Source organism: Phycodurus eques, chromosome 11 (genome assembly GCF_024500275.1).
Source record: "Phycodurus eques isolate BA_2022a chromosome 11, UOR_Pequ_1.1, whole genome shotgun sequence".
Taxonomy (NCBI): domain Eukaryota; kingdom Metazoa; phylum Chordata; class Actinopteri; order Syngnathiformes; family Syngnathidae; genus Phycodurus; species Phycodurus eques.
Window position 1 is genome coordinate 8,622,621 of NC_084535.1, and position 15,208 is coordinate 8,637,828.

At 42.3% G+C, this 15,208-nt stretch overlaps 1 protein-coding gene across 5 annotated transcripts in view; it reads left to right on the top strand.

Annotated features, from left to right (window-relative positions):
* The window catches only part of ccser2a (coiled-coil serine-rich protein 2a), a 47,653-nt gene extending 32,645 nt beyond the window's left edge, over positions 1-15,008 (top strand). For 4 of the 5 annotated variants that reach the window (XM_061689779.1, XM_061689778.1, XM_061689780.1 and 1 more), the window contains one exon: positions 8,092-15,008. In XM_061689779.1, coding sequence (XP_061545763.1) covers positions 8,092-8,676 — 585 coding nt within the window. In that variant the 3' untranslated portion in view covers positions 8,677-15,008. Of the gene's footprint in view, positions 1-2,990; positions 3,076-8,091 lie in introns of all 5 variants that reach the window. The other variant, XM_061689783.1, reaches the window with a different exon arrangement.
* The last annotated feature ends 200 nt before the right edge of the window (positions 15,009-15,208 follow it).

Below are 15,208 nucleotides of genomic sequence, written 5' to 3' on the forward strand. Positions count from 1 at the left end.
TGTCGAATCATCCTTTGAAGCTTCGGTAAACGCTGTGCGCTTGAACAAATGTTGACAACTGCAACCAAGTATGTTAACAACGGCAAGCACAGGAGACAATACGCAGTCCTATTGGTCGACGCCAAGGTGCTCTGTCGAAGAGTTTTCGTTGATATGTCACAATACGCAGAAGATAGCCAAAAAAATCAAACATGCTAGACTTTTAATTTGGCCGTTGTAGGGCTACCGTAGGGCCAAATCATTGGTCGTGGGTGACACTAAAATAAGTTTTGTCATTCCCACCAAAATATGTCAGGTCCGATCTGGGAAATCGCCCGCGATAGCTAATCTGCCCCATATCGGGGCTACAATCCAGTCGTGTGATGTAGGTTGTTGTACAATATAATTTCGTATGTACCTGTGGCTAAAAAGCAAAGCATAGAGAGTCTCCATCTTGCCGTTGCTGAAACGCACGTGTCGCGGACATGCACTCTGCAAATTGAGGGGCCACAGGGACTCGCAACCACTTGTTAACCCCACTCCTCCACGCTGCCCTGCTGTGAGACTGCGACTAGGAGAATGCCTGGTGTACACCAAGTGGACCTTAACCTAATTAGCAGCTTCCCGTCAAATCTTGATTCCTGGCTTTAGAAGACGCCTTCCCCGACTAAAAGGGTGCGCGAACGCCAGCCGCAACGGCTTTGATCGCTTTCCCTAGCCACGATCGGTCCGCGGAACCTCAGCGAGCAACTACCGGCATCCCGTACCGGTCCGGCACACCTCTGAGGGCCAGAGCTCGGCCTGCCACCAGTTCAACCGCCAGGAAAGTTATGAGCGCAACCCAAATGGGACAACAACTTTACTTTCCTTTTTGTTTTATTTTTATTTTTGTGCGTCTTGTTTTTCTTCAACCGAACCTGCTTCGTTTCCGCCTGCGGTCCGGAGGAAGACCACCCCCAAAGACCAGGTGATCTGCGGTCGTGAGTCGACACTGCAATCCTTACTATGATGTACAACATCAGTGTTTAATAATTTTGGGGAAATTACTAGCTTCACCTGAAATCCCAACTTTGCCTTCTCTCGCTCTGACTCAACACATTAAACGCTAGCCCAGCGACCACACACATGATCCTCTTTTCCATTTTCGTACGCCTAATTTTCTTTCTTTCATTTACCATTAGTGTTATTTTCTCTTTTTGTAGTTTGTAGTTGTAGCTGTGTGTTCCTTACATGTCATTAAATATACCACTAACATCCACTCTTGGTTGTATTTTGTGTGTTTTGAGTTTAAGTAAACCTCTGTGATCTAGGACTCGAAATTTCATAGTGTTGCAACCTTCCGATTACGAGACTGATAAAAAGGTTTCTCATCATTTCTCCTAAAGTTTGTACTTGTGACGTGGTGCCCTTTTCGAGACATTAGTTTGATTTTAACAATTGAATTTAAAATTACGATAAACTGGAAGTAACGTAAGCGTCGCTTCTGGTTTATTCTTTTCTCCTAAATTAATGAAATTCTTATTTGACCACGAGAGCTTTCACAATAATAATAATAATGTTTCCGGGTACAAAGCGGGATCTGTTGGGCCACTGCCAAGCCTTACCAATACTGTATCTCCACTATATATATTGCGTTTTACAATAATACTTTACTAAATTTATAATTTCATATGTACCTGTGGCTAAAACGCAAAGCGTGAAGATGCTCTATCGCCAAAATACTCAAGTTCAGTCAACAAATGGGGCGATCATTGCCAAGAGCTTCTCAAATATCCACTCTCTCTATTTCTTGCACATTTCAGTCTGCATTGTTATAAAATAGGTAACGTGTCCAGAGCAATCTGCTTGCGGTTTGCGGTTCAATAAGAAATAATACAGTATATGTGGTGTCTTAAAATGTTGTTTCGATAAGAACAGCAGGGGTCGCAGTTTTTCCATTGCAGCGAGTTGGTCAAGTGTGCAAGGGTCAATCGCTTGGTGTGTGTGTGCGTGCGTGTGAAAGATTTGCCGACTGTATTTTTTATTTTTTTGGCTGATTGTCAAGTCCAGTCACATTAAGCCTGTAGTGCGGTGGACCTAAGGAAGAACCATCCAACAAACCTGATTGAAGGATGGCTTTCTGCCTCGACTGGTTGAGTTGAAATAGAACCTCACATATATCGTTTTGTAAACATTGAAGACAATTTAGTTTTCTGTGAACGTAATATACGTGGTTTTAAAAACATCAAAAACATTTAGTCTTCAGTGAACGTAACATCCATCCCTCCATCTATTTTCTTTACCGAGCCTACCCCAGCTATCTTCGGGCGGGAGGCGGCGTACACCCTGAACTGGTCGCCAGCCAATCGCAGGCCACACAGAAACAAACAACCATTCGCACTCACATACACTCCTATGGGCAATTTAGAGTCGTCGATCAACCTACCACACATGTTTTTGGGATGTGGGAGGAAACCGGAGTGCCTGGAGAAAACATGAAAACTCCACAGAGGCGGGGCTGGGATTTGAACCCCGGTCCCCAGAACTGTGAGGTAGATGTACTAAACATTCGCTCACCGTGCCGGCCTGAACGTAACATACATTTTGTTATCTCTCCACTTAGGAATTCTTGCACATTTATGACTAAGGTCATATCTTTGTGTGTGTGTGTAAGCTTCTTGCGCTCATTAACTTAACTCTGCACGAAAATAACCCAGAGTGGATAGACATAATTGATAGATAAAATATGTCTCCACAAGCTGCCTGAGCTTGTAAAAGCTGTCATGTTAGCTGTCAGTTTGACAGGTGACACACTTCTGTGGACGGAAGACAACGTGTGTAAGTGCGTGAATATTCCACTTGGTCAGAGGAAACACTTTGGCCTTTTGTGGATGTGATGTTTGCCTCTACTGTATGTGTCAGTGTGTGCTTTATTAATATTTCTGCCTATAGGTTTCATGTGGGCGCTTCTGCGTGTGTGTGTGTTCTGGTTCGTCATGCCTTGTTGTTCTGTGTATTTTCTCTCTGCGTAGGGTGTGCTGCCCACCCCCTTGCTGCCCCCGTGGCAGGCACAGCACCAGGCCTTGACCTGTACCGGCATGCCCCAGCGCAGACAGAGTGAGTCACTAACACGCTTTCCTGCCTTTTTTTGCCAACTTTTTCGAAGAACTACTTATACCATTTTAAAGCTCAACGTCATCTCATGCAATTTGCAGGGTTTTATTTTTGGGTTTAATTACACACAGATATTTTTTTGTGTATAACACATCTTCCCCTAACACAATCCGTGGTGGTCGTTTCCCACTATGCTACAATTACAGTTATTCTGCTGCAGAGCATAATGTCCTTTTATATCAGGTGTTTTCATCAGTTACAGAACATCGGGTTCTACTTATGAATAGTGCACTCAGCCATCAGTGAATCACCACAACAAGTTGTCTATTGTAAGCTGCCAAATAGGTGGCAGGAAATGCACATGTGAGCAAGTAAAAAGCAAAAAAAAAAAAAAGATGGTATAAATGCACAGAACCCACACCATGCTCTTTTCAATCAAGAGGGACTGTTAAATAAATGGAGCTCATTGTTCGAACACCTCAGGTTATTTCAGAATCGTCGAGTGCTCTTGAGATTTTTTATCAGCCTTTTTTTTTTTTTTTTTTTTTTGAGAAATGCGTCAGTGTTGCCCGCATTCTCCCAACAGCAGTGGGAGTGGAGTGTGCTTGCAAGCAGAAGAAAATATTCTATCTGAAATAAAGTCAGATTTTCCCTTGATTTTACATACAGAAATATCGATGTGATTTACGTGTAGGCTTTCAGATAATTTTCACGTTAGAATTACAGCCATTTTATGCCGAGTGCCTCCATTTTCCAGAGCTCAAAAGTATTTTGTTTTTTGACTCATAAAAGATGGCCTGTGAGATCTCAGCACAAGTGAGGCCATCCAAAACAACACAGCATCAATCTAAGCTGTGAGGAAATCAACAGTTTCTTCACAAAAACGAAAGCTCTGGTTAGCCCAACCATATCAAACAGCCTTTTTTCTTCACAACATTTTCGCGCCCGCTGGGGCTGTAGTCAAACCTTGTCTTAATCTATCTCATCAGACATCTAAAATTAAATACACTGTTCATACAGTACATTTGCATGATCTTGATTCTTTATTGATCTATTATGAGACATTCTTGTAAGCATAGGTAGAGGTAGATATTAATCCTGGATTGAATTTGTTCCAACCGCAACAAGTCTCTTTGCCTCCTTCCTCTTTCTTCTCTGTGACTCTTGTAACGCCTCCTCTCCTCATCTTCTCCTCTTAACTCTGCCTGCCCACACATAATGACTGTGGCAAGGAGTGGAGCACCTAGTGCAGTACTTCACTGACCGGGCATGGTACAGTAGAAACTCTCTAACATCTTAACCGTCAACCATGGCTGTAAAGCATGCTTCCTTCATCTTTATGCCTTTGGTTGGGTCACAATGGGAGATTTCAGTTCAAGCACATATTCTTTTTTTTTTCTCTCTCTCTCTGTTCCCCCCCACCCCCCAGTGTGCAGATGTTGACATTTTTGCATTGTTTTTTGTGCTTTAGGTTTTTATGAGGACAAAAGTATTGGGAGACATTATACATACAAGAAGTACAAAAGAATGTAGGAGTTGCAGCTACTGGAAGCTTTTCACAAAATGTTGCAGTGTGTGGAACATTTGTGTATTCATCTCAAAGATATTTAAATGAGCATTTTCTACACCAAAGTCTTCCAAGCATGCATTTATGCTTTGAGTACTGGAACAGAAAATTAATTTTTCTCCACAGCTTTGGTCTGGTTAAACAAGTGTTTCCCAAGACTTTTGTCCGTATAGGGGGTCCTCGGTTTACAACATAACTCGAATTTGTACGTAACTCTCTCATTAACCTACGCTAACACAGAAGTAAAGTCATAAAACAGTAAATAATTGTATGAAAGACGCTTTGCTAACTAGTTCACTGTGGCTTTCACCATAACGTAGGCTTGAAACGTCGTTTTTCGATACTGTCGTAAAACCAAGGACTCCTTTTAAAGTGCTTTTAGTTGATTTCTTCTATGTCATCAAATAAAGTCAGACACTGCATGCATGGTTTAATCTCCCCGTGTGGTTCTTGTTCTGCATTCATGTGAGTTTTATTGTTAAAGCACTTTGATTGTTCGGTATTTCAAGGAAAACGCATGTAATTGGACATGACAAACTCTCTCGAGCAGCCGAACGCCGTGCTCCGGAATCCATAGCACCATTTTCTCAACCACCTATAAACAACGTGCTTGCTTTATCCAACTTTAAAGTAGAGTTGCACTATATTAGCTGTATCCTCTGATGATTATGTGCCGCAGTGACACGCCTCATCCTCCTCTAGGCGTCGTCTAAACGAGGAATATTTATTTCCTTATTCAAATATGCGCAACCGTGGTCGGATTTCACGGAGATAAAAGCGGCAGATGAAATCGGTCACGGTGGGCGCCAGGTGCGTCAGATCTTCAAAGTGTTTTCATTAACACGGCCACTCAAACTGGTTTTGCAAGCTTGGGTATTTACATAGCGGTAACTAGGGTTGCAAAGGAGTGGAATAGTTTTGGAAATTTTCTGGTAAATTTCCATGTGAAATTAAGCTGGACAATTTTGGAAATATTTCAAATTGGAACCTTTCCATGGGCGTTATTGGAAATTAACTGGGAATGAAGGGTAATCTCATGAAAATGTATCATATTGAAGCATAAATATTAACTTTTTGTTTTTCCATAAGAAGACATTCATGCAAAATACTGCAGCTAGTTCTTGCCTGCATCACTGTACTTTTAATTGAATTGCTAATTTTCTTTCACTTCACTCTGTTCCTAATGTTGTGAACATTTATTTGACTAGTCTAACAAACCACCAATTCAAGCAAGTTTTGTTGGTCGCCGCAGAAATCAAATGAAATGCAGGTGAGGATAACCAAAGGTTTTTTTTAACAGAATATGTGCCAATGTACCAGGAGATGGCGCTGTGGTCTCAGCCATCCAGAGCCAGCCTGTAATCAATAGAAATCCATAGAAACAGACCGCAGTAACTTGAACTTGACCAGCACACAATCTCATATCTTCACACATCCTGAAGAGATGGCTGTGCTAAAACACACTTCATGTTGTTAATGGCGCTAAATGGCTTCAGGCAGGATTCAGAGTCATAGCTTCAGTAAAGTGCCCGTGCCTTAAAGAATCCACCTCAACCAGAACTAAGTAGAATTTCATCCTCACAGGGGTCACGGGTCATTGGGAAGCTGTATTTATGCACTGGCAGACGACCACTGATGGTGCAATGTTTGCTTTTATTCTGACCTGAGCAGCTGCACCATCGCCTCTTGTTGACTGGATTTATCTAATAAGCCTCCTCGGCTTTTTTTCCGAGCTGCCTGAACTGTTGAGAGAAGGACAAAGTTACCTTACAGCACCAAGTGTCATCTGGGAATGTTGGGGGGTCACAGGTCAGGCATTGCGCTTTGCAGGTTAATCATTCCAGCCCAGATGAATTGTGTTTTTGGCAGGCCATTAAATTGTTGAAGTGACAAACAAATAGGTGATGTATACTGTTCATCCGGATCTGCGATAATAACAGAATTTCAGTATGTCATATTAAAGTGAGAATTGAAGTCTCTACAATGAACATCATCAATCGATTTGCCACATTGTTTTTATAATTACATTCAACAACAATATATGAGCCACAAGCAACCACTAGCATTGGTTTTTAAATTAATTTTTGGACGTACAGGACCGATCCAGTTAGCAGGATTTACTTTAGAGTGGTGGCGTATGGGCTTCCTTTTGATCAGGATCTGGATAAAGGTGCAGATACAGGAATTTATTAGGGCCCAAGCACTGGATGGTGCGAATGATCCCGCAAAAACTCCATCACTAGTGCTCCCTGAAAAGACAAAAGAACCCCCGACACCAGTTTCACCAGTGATCGGAAATGTTTGCATATCTATCAGAGCAGGATGCACGAAAAAGTCTCAACGACCCATTCCAGAAATTGAGCAGGATGTTTTGGTTTGCAGCAGCCATTTTGGGTGAATTCCAGGGCTTATACTTGGACAAACGCCAACTAAGAAATTCTCCCAAATGAGCTCCAATAAGAGGCAGGTGTCCTAGACAGATGGACGTTGCTAAATTGCCAAGCTTTTTTTTTTTTTTGCCTAAGCCTAGAGCAAGGTGTCAAAGTTCAATGAACATTTTGAGGATTTCCTGTGAAAAAAGTGGTTTCGAGGGCCTGCTAATTATCATTCTTTGCATTTGGTCTCCCTTCACAAAAGTTCAAACAACCAGATGGACAAACAAAGGAGAATGCAACACTGCTATAATTTCTCTCAACTTTTTTTAGATTTAGTTCATACATGATCATTATAGTATTGCTAAAACACAGTCATTGGAGTACTGTATAACTATGTCACTGTTTACCAATAGACATGCACAGTATTTGTAAATGTGCAGTTGATTTTGTCCAATTTATCAACTATGACATGCATGATATTCATTGAACATGCTACTTTGTGAAGTTGTCATGTGTTATTTTGCAGGTGATGCTGGAGCTCATTCAAATGTTATTAATGGACACTCTTAGTCACCTGTGTAAAATGTCAATAGTACTCCCATGGAGTTTTCTGTGGCCGTCCTGACATATTTTCCAGTAGATAGTTGCTCAGCGCTTTGTTGTGACACAGGTGCCATTGCGGGCCAATGAATTCTTCTGAAGCCACTCGTCACAAAGCGCCTCAAAAGATGCGAATACAGCCGCTCACAGGGCAAGGTTATTCTTCTCTAAGGGCTGAATCGGGGCTTTCTCTGTGACTTTGTCTCTCCCATTTCAGGAATAGTTCAGTGACTGGCACTGCAAACATGCTGTGATGTTAGGAGCAAATAAACAAGTCAAAGAAATTGAGATTTTAAATTCAGAATTTCCTTTTGCAGCTGGAGAAATATTCAAATGCCTGAGCGACATCAAACTATATAAATGTCATTTCTGAAACAGCATCAAAAAACATCTCCAAGTCTGCCTCATTATGCTGTTTCATAACTATTTCATCCTCATTTTTTAATCCTTTGGATTTTTCTTTGCTCTTTCCTGCAGCTTCAAATACCTTTCAACCTCAACGAGCGTTTCCACCCGGGAAGACCAGTAAAAGCTCTCCCCACCGAGGGCCGCAGTGACCAGACGAGAGGTGCGAGGGCCTCTGTTGATGCCGACGCCCCTCTTGATGGCCTCGCATCAAATGTGTCACCCCCAGCGGACCCGTCGGAGCTGAGTCATCCCCGCACTATTCAGTGTTCAAGCTCAGGGGTCCAGTGTGAGCGGCAGGGCCCCGCCGCTATGTCGCACGATTCGGTCACTCCCGCGTCCGCTTATCGCGAAGGCGGGTCACTTCCTGCTACCAAGCCGCTCAGACAGTTGTCCTCCTTGAAGCCTTTGGCCAGTAGGAGTAGGCAGCTGCCCCCTCCGTCCAGAGGCCTTCCTTGCTTTAACAACGCCCCCCGGCAGCAAATTCTCAGCGTTTGTCGCACCTCCCCGCTTCAACTTCACAGGATCTCTGAGCCCCACGCTGTTCCTCACGGCGGCGTAAACTCAGAGAACTCCGACCGGGGATCGCTCAAGGAGCCGGCCAAGATGATCGCCGCTTCGGGTCGTTCGTGTCTCCCCAAGCCAAAGATTCCCTGAGGAGGGTCGTCTCACACATCAAACCAAAATAGAAGCGGCTGCAACACTGTTGACGACTTGCAACTGCCTATTCAGACTATGTAGTAAGATGAACAACACGACTCCACAGGCTGTAAGTCTGTATACATGTCACTTTTATCAGTGTTGAGCACAGGGGTGGGCAAAGTATGGCTTTGTTTTTTAATATATTGTCAATGTATTTATTAATTTTTTTATTGTTATGGAAAGAGTGCAAAAATTAAAATGGGTGAGTTTTTCAGTGAATAGCTGAGGATAGTTTTCACAGAAAAAACCCCCACAACTGGGTACATTTTGAGACTAGAGAACCGAGAATAGCCAGGGTTAACTGTATTAATAAATTTGTCTGTTTTAAAAATTAAATGTGGCCCTTCATCACAAAAGTTTGCCCATCTCTGGTTTAGCAGGTGCTATTGTCCAATTTGCAGAAGTCACTTTCAGTCCCTTCTGCTGTCTCACTTAGTTGCTTAGTTCACAGCGAAACAAGATTGCTTGCCGTCACACGGCCGTGCCCGCCGATCCACGGTGGCGCACGGTCGTAAAGACGGCACAGATGCGACCTTTCCAGTGTAGTTGAAGGGCCCCAGGAGGTGGAGCATGAAGGCTAAAAACAAGTTGTGCTAGAGAAAGTGAGTCATGGCAGAAAAGGTGGATTAGGTGTGAGACAAAGCTGTCTTGCAAAAAGAACTAATGTGTGTCTGCACCAGTGTGTGCGCCGAGTGGAAGACAGCAGCACTATAAAGTCACTAATGAGATCCAATACAAGACCTGTTCGGCGTTACAAAGACATCCATCCATCCATTTTGTATAGCACTCGTCCTCATTTGATGGCGTGTGAGCTGGAGTCTATCCCAGCTGACACCCTGGACTGTCAATCGCAGGACACAAACAACCATTCACACCCACATTCACACCAATAGAAAGCCGTTTCAGTTTTTATTCATTGTCCTTGATATCCATTTTAAGATCCATGTACAGTCTAGTCATAAAGTACAGGAAGGCAGTAGTGGTTTTCCACTGCTGCCTTCCACTACGGTATGAACTTAACTACAACCCCAATTCCAATGAAGTTGGGACGTTGTGTTAAACATAAATAAAAACAGAATACAATGATTTGCAAATAATGTTTGACCTATATTTAATTGAATACACTACAAAGACAAGATATTTCATGTTCAAACTGATCAACTTTATTGTTTTTAGCAAATAATCATTAACTTAGAATTTTATGCCTGCAACACGTTCCAAAAAAGCTGGGACAGGGTCATGTTTACCACTGTGTTACATCACCTTTTCTTTTAACAACATTCAATAAATGTTTGGGAACTGAGGACACTAATTGTTGAAGCTTTTTAGGTGGAATTCTTTCCCATTCTTGCTTGATGTACAGTTTCAGCTGTTCAACAGTCCGGGGTCTCCGTTGTCGTATTTTACGCTTAATAATGCGCCACACGTTTTCAATGGGAGACAGGTCTGGACTGCAGGCAGGCCAGTCTAGTACCTGCACTCTTTTACTACGAAGCCACGCAGTTGTAACACGTGCAGAATGTGGTTTGACATTGTCTTGCTGAAATAAGCAGGGGCGTCCATCAAAAAGACGTTGCTTGGATGGCAGCATATGTTTCTCCAAATCCTGTATGCACCTTTCAGCATTAATGGTGCCTTCACAGATGTGTAAGTTACCCATGCCATTGGCACTAACACAGCCCCATACCATCACAGATGCTGGCTTTTGAACTTTGCGTCCATAACAGTCTGGATGGTTATTTTCCTCTATGGCCTGGAGGACACGACTTCCACAATTTCCAAAAACAATTTGAAATGTGGACTCGTCGGATCACAGATCACTTTTCCACTTTGCATCAGTCCATCTCAGATGAGCTCGGGCCCAGAGAAGCCGGCGGCGTTTCTGGGTGTTGTTGATAAAGGGCGTTTGCTTTGCATAGTAGAGTTTTAAGTTGCACTTACGGATGTCACGCCGAACTGTATTTACTGACATTGGTTTTCTGAAGTGTTCCTGAGCCCATGTGATGATATGCTTTACACGGGCATTCAATGTTGGTTTTCGGCCTTGCCGCTTACATGCAGTGATTTCTCCAGATTCTCTGAACCTTTTGATGATATTATGGACCGTAGATGATGAAATCCCTAAATTCCTTGCAATTGTACATTGAGGAACATTGTCCTTATACTGTTCGACTATTTCCTCACGCACTTGTTCACAAAGAGGTGAACCTCACCCCATCTCTGCTTGTGCAATTCAGGGAAGCTCCTCTTATACCCAATCATGGCACCCACCTGTTCCCAATTAGTCTGTTCACCTGTGGGATGTTCCGAGTAGGTGTTTGATGAGCATTCCTCAACTTTCTCAGTCTTTTTTTGCCACCTGTCCCAGCTTTTTTGTAATGTGTTGCAGCCATACAATTCTAAGTTAATGATGATTTGCTAAAAACAATAAAGTGTATCGTTTTTTTTTCTTGTCTTTGTAGTGTATTCAATTAAATATAGGTTGAACATGATTTGCAAACCATTGTATTCTGTTTTTATTTATGTTTAACACAACGTCCCAACTTCATTGGAATTGGGGTTGTAGTAAGACCCAATCATTCTATTAGTGGGGCCTAGTCGTTCTCCTAGCATGCTGAATTATTTTACTAGTGAGGATAACGAGCGTACTACTATGTGAACCTTAAGCTGGATATCAAGGATAATGAATAAATGCTCAAACACGTTTCCATAAGTACCCCCCCTCTCGCCCAGTCATTCAAGTGTGCAGATGTGCCTAATATTTCGGGTTGCGAGAGTTGTGACAAACAGTTTACAAATGAGTAATTTGTAAAAAATCAGCTATCAAGGCTTCATTATGGTGTTTGCCTCTTTCACTCTGCTCCATCTGTGGACAAGAATAGAGGTGTTTATATGGCCTTTATATTAAAAATAGAAATCTTCCCTTTTTCCTTTTTTTCTGGACTGTCAAATGCTCCCTAGCACGTGCCCGCATGGCGGGCAGCGGTGTGTTATGAAGTGCCACTGACACGGACTGTGCTCTCTTTACTGTCGGGGCCGTGTGACCGCTCGCCTCTGTACGCCTCTGGCTGGGACCGCCCGACTGTGTCCCCTCTACACAGACACAAAAACATACAGGCCCTATGGCACAACTGGAATGGACATGAAAGGAACACACACACAGACAAAAACCGCAACAGACGCTTAAAGTGGAACCTCTGATGTCGAACACGACCTGTTTGAACTGCCACCATTAAAAAAATAAAAAAATAGTCGCTGGTCCATTGCAGGGCACATATAGACAAACAACCATTCACACTAGGGGTTGAACGACTACAGATTTGTGTTCAGTCGAGTCGACGTCGACTCATCGAAGACGTCATTGATATCTTTTCAGTTGTCAACGATTGTCCACGCAATTGTTTGCCTTATGCCAAAAGTAACTGGAGCCCACTCTCCCTGGGGTCCCTGGTTACACTCGTCCCACTCGGTCACATTCAGACACTCATCCAATCACATTCAGACTCCTTTGTGGCCTTGCAGACTGTTGTAACTTGAGATCTAAAACAAATGTACGTAGCACAACTGCAGGGTCATTGCTTGCTATGTACTATAATAAAAAAAAAAAAAATCACAGGAGAAGGGAATTTCTTGCAATAATATTAGCGATCCTGCAATTGTGATACGGTCATTGTTAGAGTTTTGTGATAGTGTGATTTGTGATTGGATGACTGAGTCGGGGGAGTAGAATGAAGAGGAGCGTGGCATCGTGTCCGTGGGATGAAGGCTAACGCTTGGGCGGAAGAAGTTGGATGTTTTTGACAGTAACCGTTTATTTTCACAATAAAGAGGTTGTTGATCGACCACCGCTCGTCCTCGTTTCTTCATCTAAACAGATGCTACAGTATATTCTCTTTTTTTCTGTTACAGGAGAGCATTTGGTGATTTACCTAATTGATGGCTGATGTGAGGATTTTGGCTTTTCACCTGCTAGCATTAGCTATTGCCTTCATAGTTTGACATGCTTTTATTATGTTTGAGAGTAGACTTTCATATTTTGAAAGTAACCAATTTCCACACGCTTGAGGCCGCTCGACTTGCTTTCTCCGAAGCATCGATGTTGTTAATGCCAAAACACACGATTGGCGATTAGTCATCTTCAAGCTCTTAACCGTTAACTGTAGAGTGGTAAAGTCAACTTTTTAACTAGTCTGTTCAACCCCCAAATTCACAGATTCACATATCTGGACAATTTAAGGTCACATACCCAAAAGGGAAAACATTTTGCAATTTTGGTATAGATTTGAGCAAGAAAAATGAAGTAGACTTCCATCGATCCATTTTCTTTCCCACTTAACCTGTTGAGAGTCGTGAAGCGCTGAAGTCTATCGTTTGGTGCTACTTGTCCCATACAATTGTGGTCAAATTCCAAAATAGGGCCGCTTGAATTAGGAGGTTCCATTGAAATAAACAGAATGGGAGGCTTCATGTTCTGCGGATCCATCGAACAGCTGCCGGATGTTTCAGCTGTGTGCCAAACGCAGCACCGAAAGCCAAAAACAAATAAAATGGAGGGCGATGCAGAGGGAGAGCCTGAGAACCAGCCTAAAACATCAAATGTGCCCGTGAAGTTGTTTAGACGGTTCAGAGGGGGACGTGGTGAGTGGACGAGCGTGAGGTGGAATATGTTTGTTTGAACGTGCCTCCCCCCTTTTTCACCACTCTCGGCCGTGTCGCTCAATGCTTGCTAATGCCGACCAGGAAATCAATGCGCTGTGTTTGTGTGTGTCAAAGATGCGTCTGTCCACAGGGTGGGAAGGGAAACACGGTGCACGGGAAAAAGCAGCACCGGCGCCGTCCTTCACCCCACCGCGTGCCGCTGTAAGGCCCTAATCTCCGAATCAATGCCCTCACTCAGTTTAAGAGTGCGGCCAATCTGTCTCGCGCTCGCCGAAAGCACAAAGACTGAAAACACTACGGCACCGTCGATCAATTCTCGCACGGGGTAACTTGGCTAACTCTTATTTTGGACTGTTTTTGGTTAGTTCCTTTTAGCGGCGTTTGCACGAGGAAGAAAGGCACCATGAGAGGAAGGCGGGTTGTTGTGTTGATAGATTGTGTCGTCAGTTAACGCCGGAATACAGTATTGTCACATACTGTATAATCCAACTTGCATTTTCTAGAAAAGCAATATTTGCACTTTTCAAGCTTCCCTTTTAACTCAAGTTGCCTGCAAAATCATTGCTATTCATGGACTGTTGCACACGTAATTTGATTTAAGTGCCAGAAATGTCAATTCCTTATGAAATAGTGTCGGGTTCTCAAACTATTTACGCCAAGTACCACCTTCTTTGAACATTAATACTCTCGCTTAAATATGTTTTAATTCAAAAAATGATCCAATTGAAATGTATTCTACATAAGGTTAAATGCAAATGTATTGAATTTAAAAGTGAAGTACAACTGAACTGTACTTAGGCAATGATTGTGTGTGATGGTGGGGGAAGACTTTGTTGTGGCCACTAAATTGTAGCTATATGAATGTTAATTGATACAATTTCTCGCTCTCTTTTTTTTTTTACAATTACTTACTGCTCGATGAAATTTGACATATTGTGTCCGCTGCATGCACGAATCTGCTACACAAATTGACAAAGTGTAATTCGGGTGTCTCGGTGATGAAGTGCTGCCTGCAAGGGTGAAAATGCAAATGGTTTTACTTGGTCTTTGTGTGAGCTGCTTGAGGAAGAATTGGCCGCTCACATATTCAAAAGCCCGAGTTCTGCTTTTACGAGATCTTTATTAGGGCTATTAAATTATTATTATTATTATTTTTTTTTAAAAACTGACTTTTTTTTATTTTTTATATACCTTGATGACTTGGTATTATTCATTTTACATCTTTCTAATGGTAATGAATTTCTCATTCATTATCATTAACGAGGCCTCAAAATTCCAGGAAATGGAATAAAAGTGTCTGCTGTGACAATTTGGAAGTAAAACGGAAAACTTGAGTAAATCTTTTTATGTATTCAACTTGTAAATATGCTCATTTTCATTTAAAAAGACACAAATGAATAGATAAACAACAAAACATGGCATACTTTAGATGACTAGTAGTTACTGACTTGCATGCGGTCGTTGGCTGTGGAATATGGTGAAAAATGACTAACCCGATGCACTTTAAATGTTTAGGTTTTACAGCCAAGAAATATGCTGCCCACCAATGTTGTGGACATTGTGTGCTTCCTTACATGTAAACAGTGTTAGTATGAACTCTATTGGTTTTATCACTGTGGAAATAAATTGATTTGCAAACAAATGTTCTCTGTCGGACTTTTTGTGAGGATAAGCGACTCAGAAAATGGATGGATGGATGGAAATAATTTTTTTGCTTGCTTGTGAACAGTTTGGTCTCTGGAGTGCCTGCCCACCCATCAAGTGTGAAATTTAACAAGTAAGTAAATCTTTGGTTAGCTGCCTATTTCTGAAAACTTTTTCAACAGCT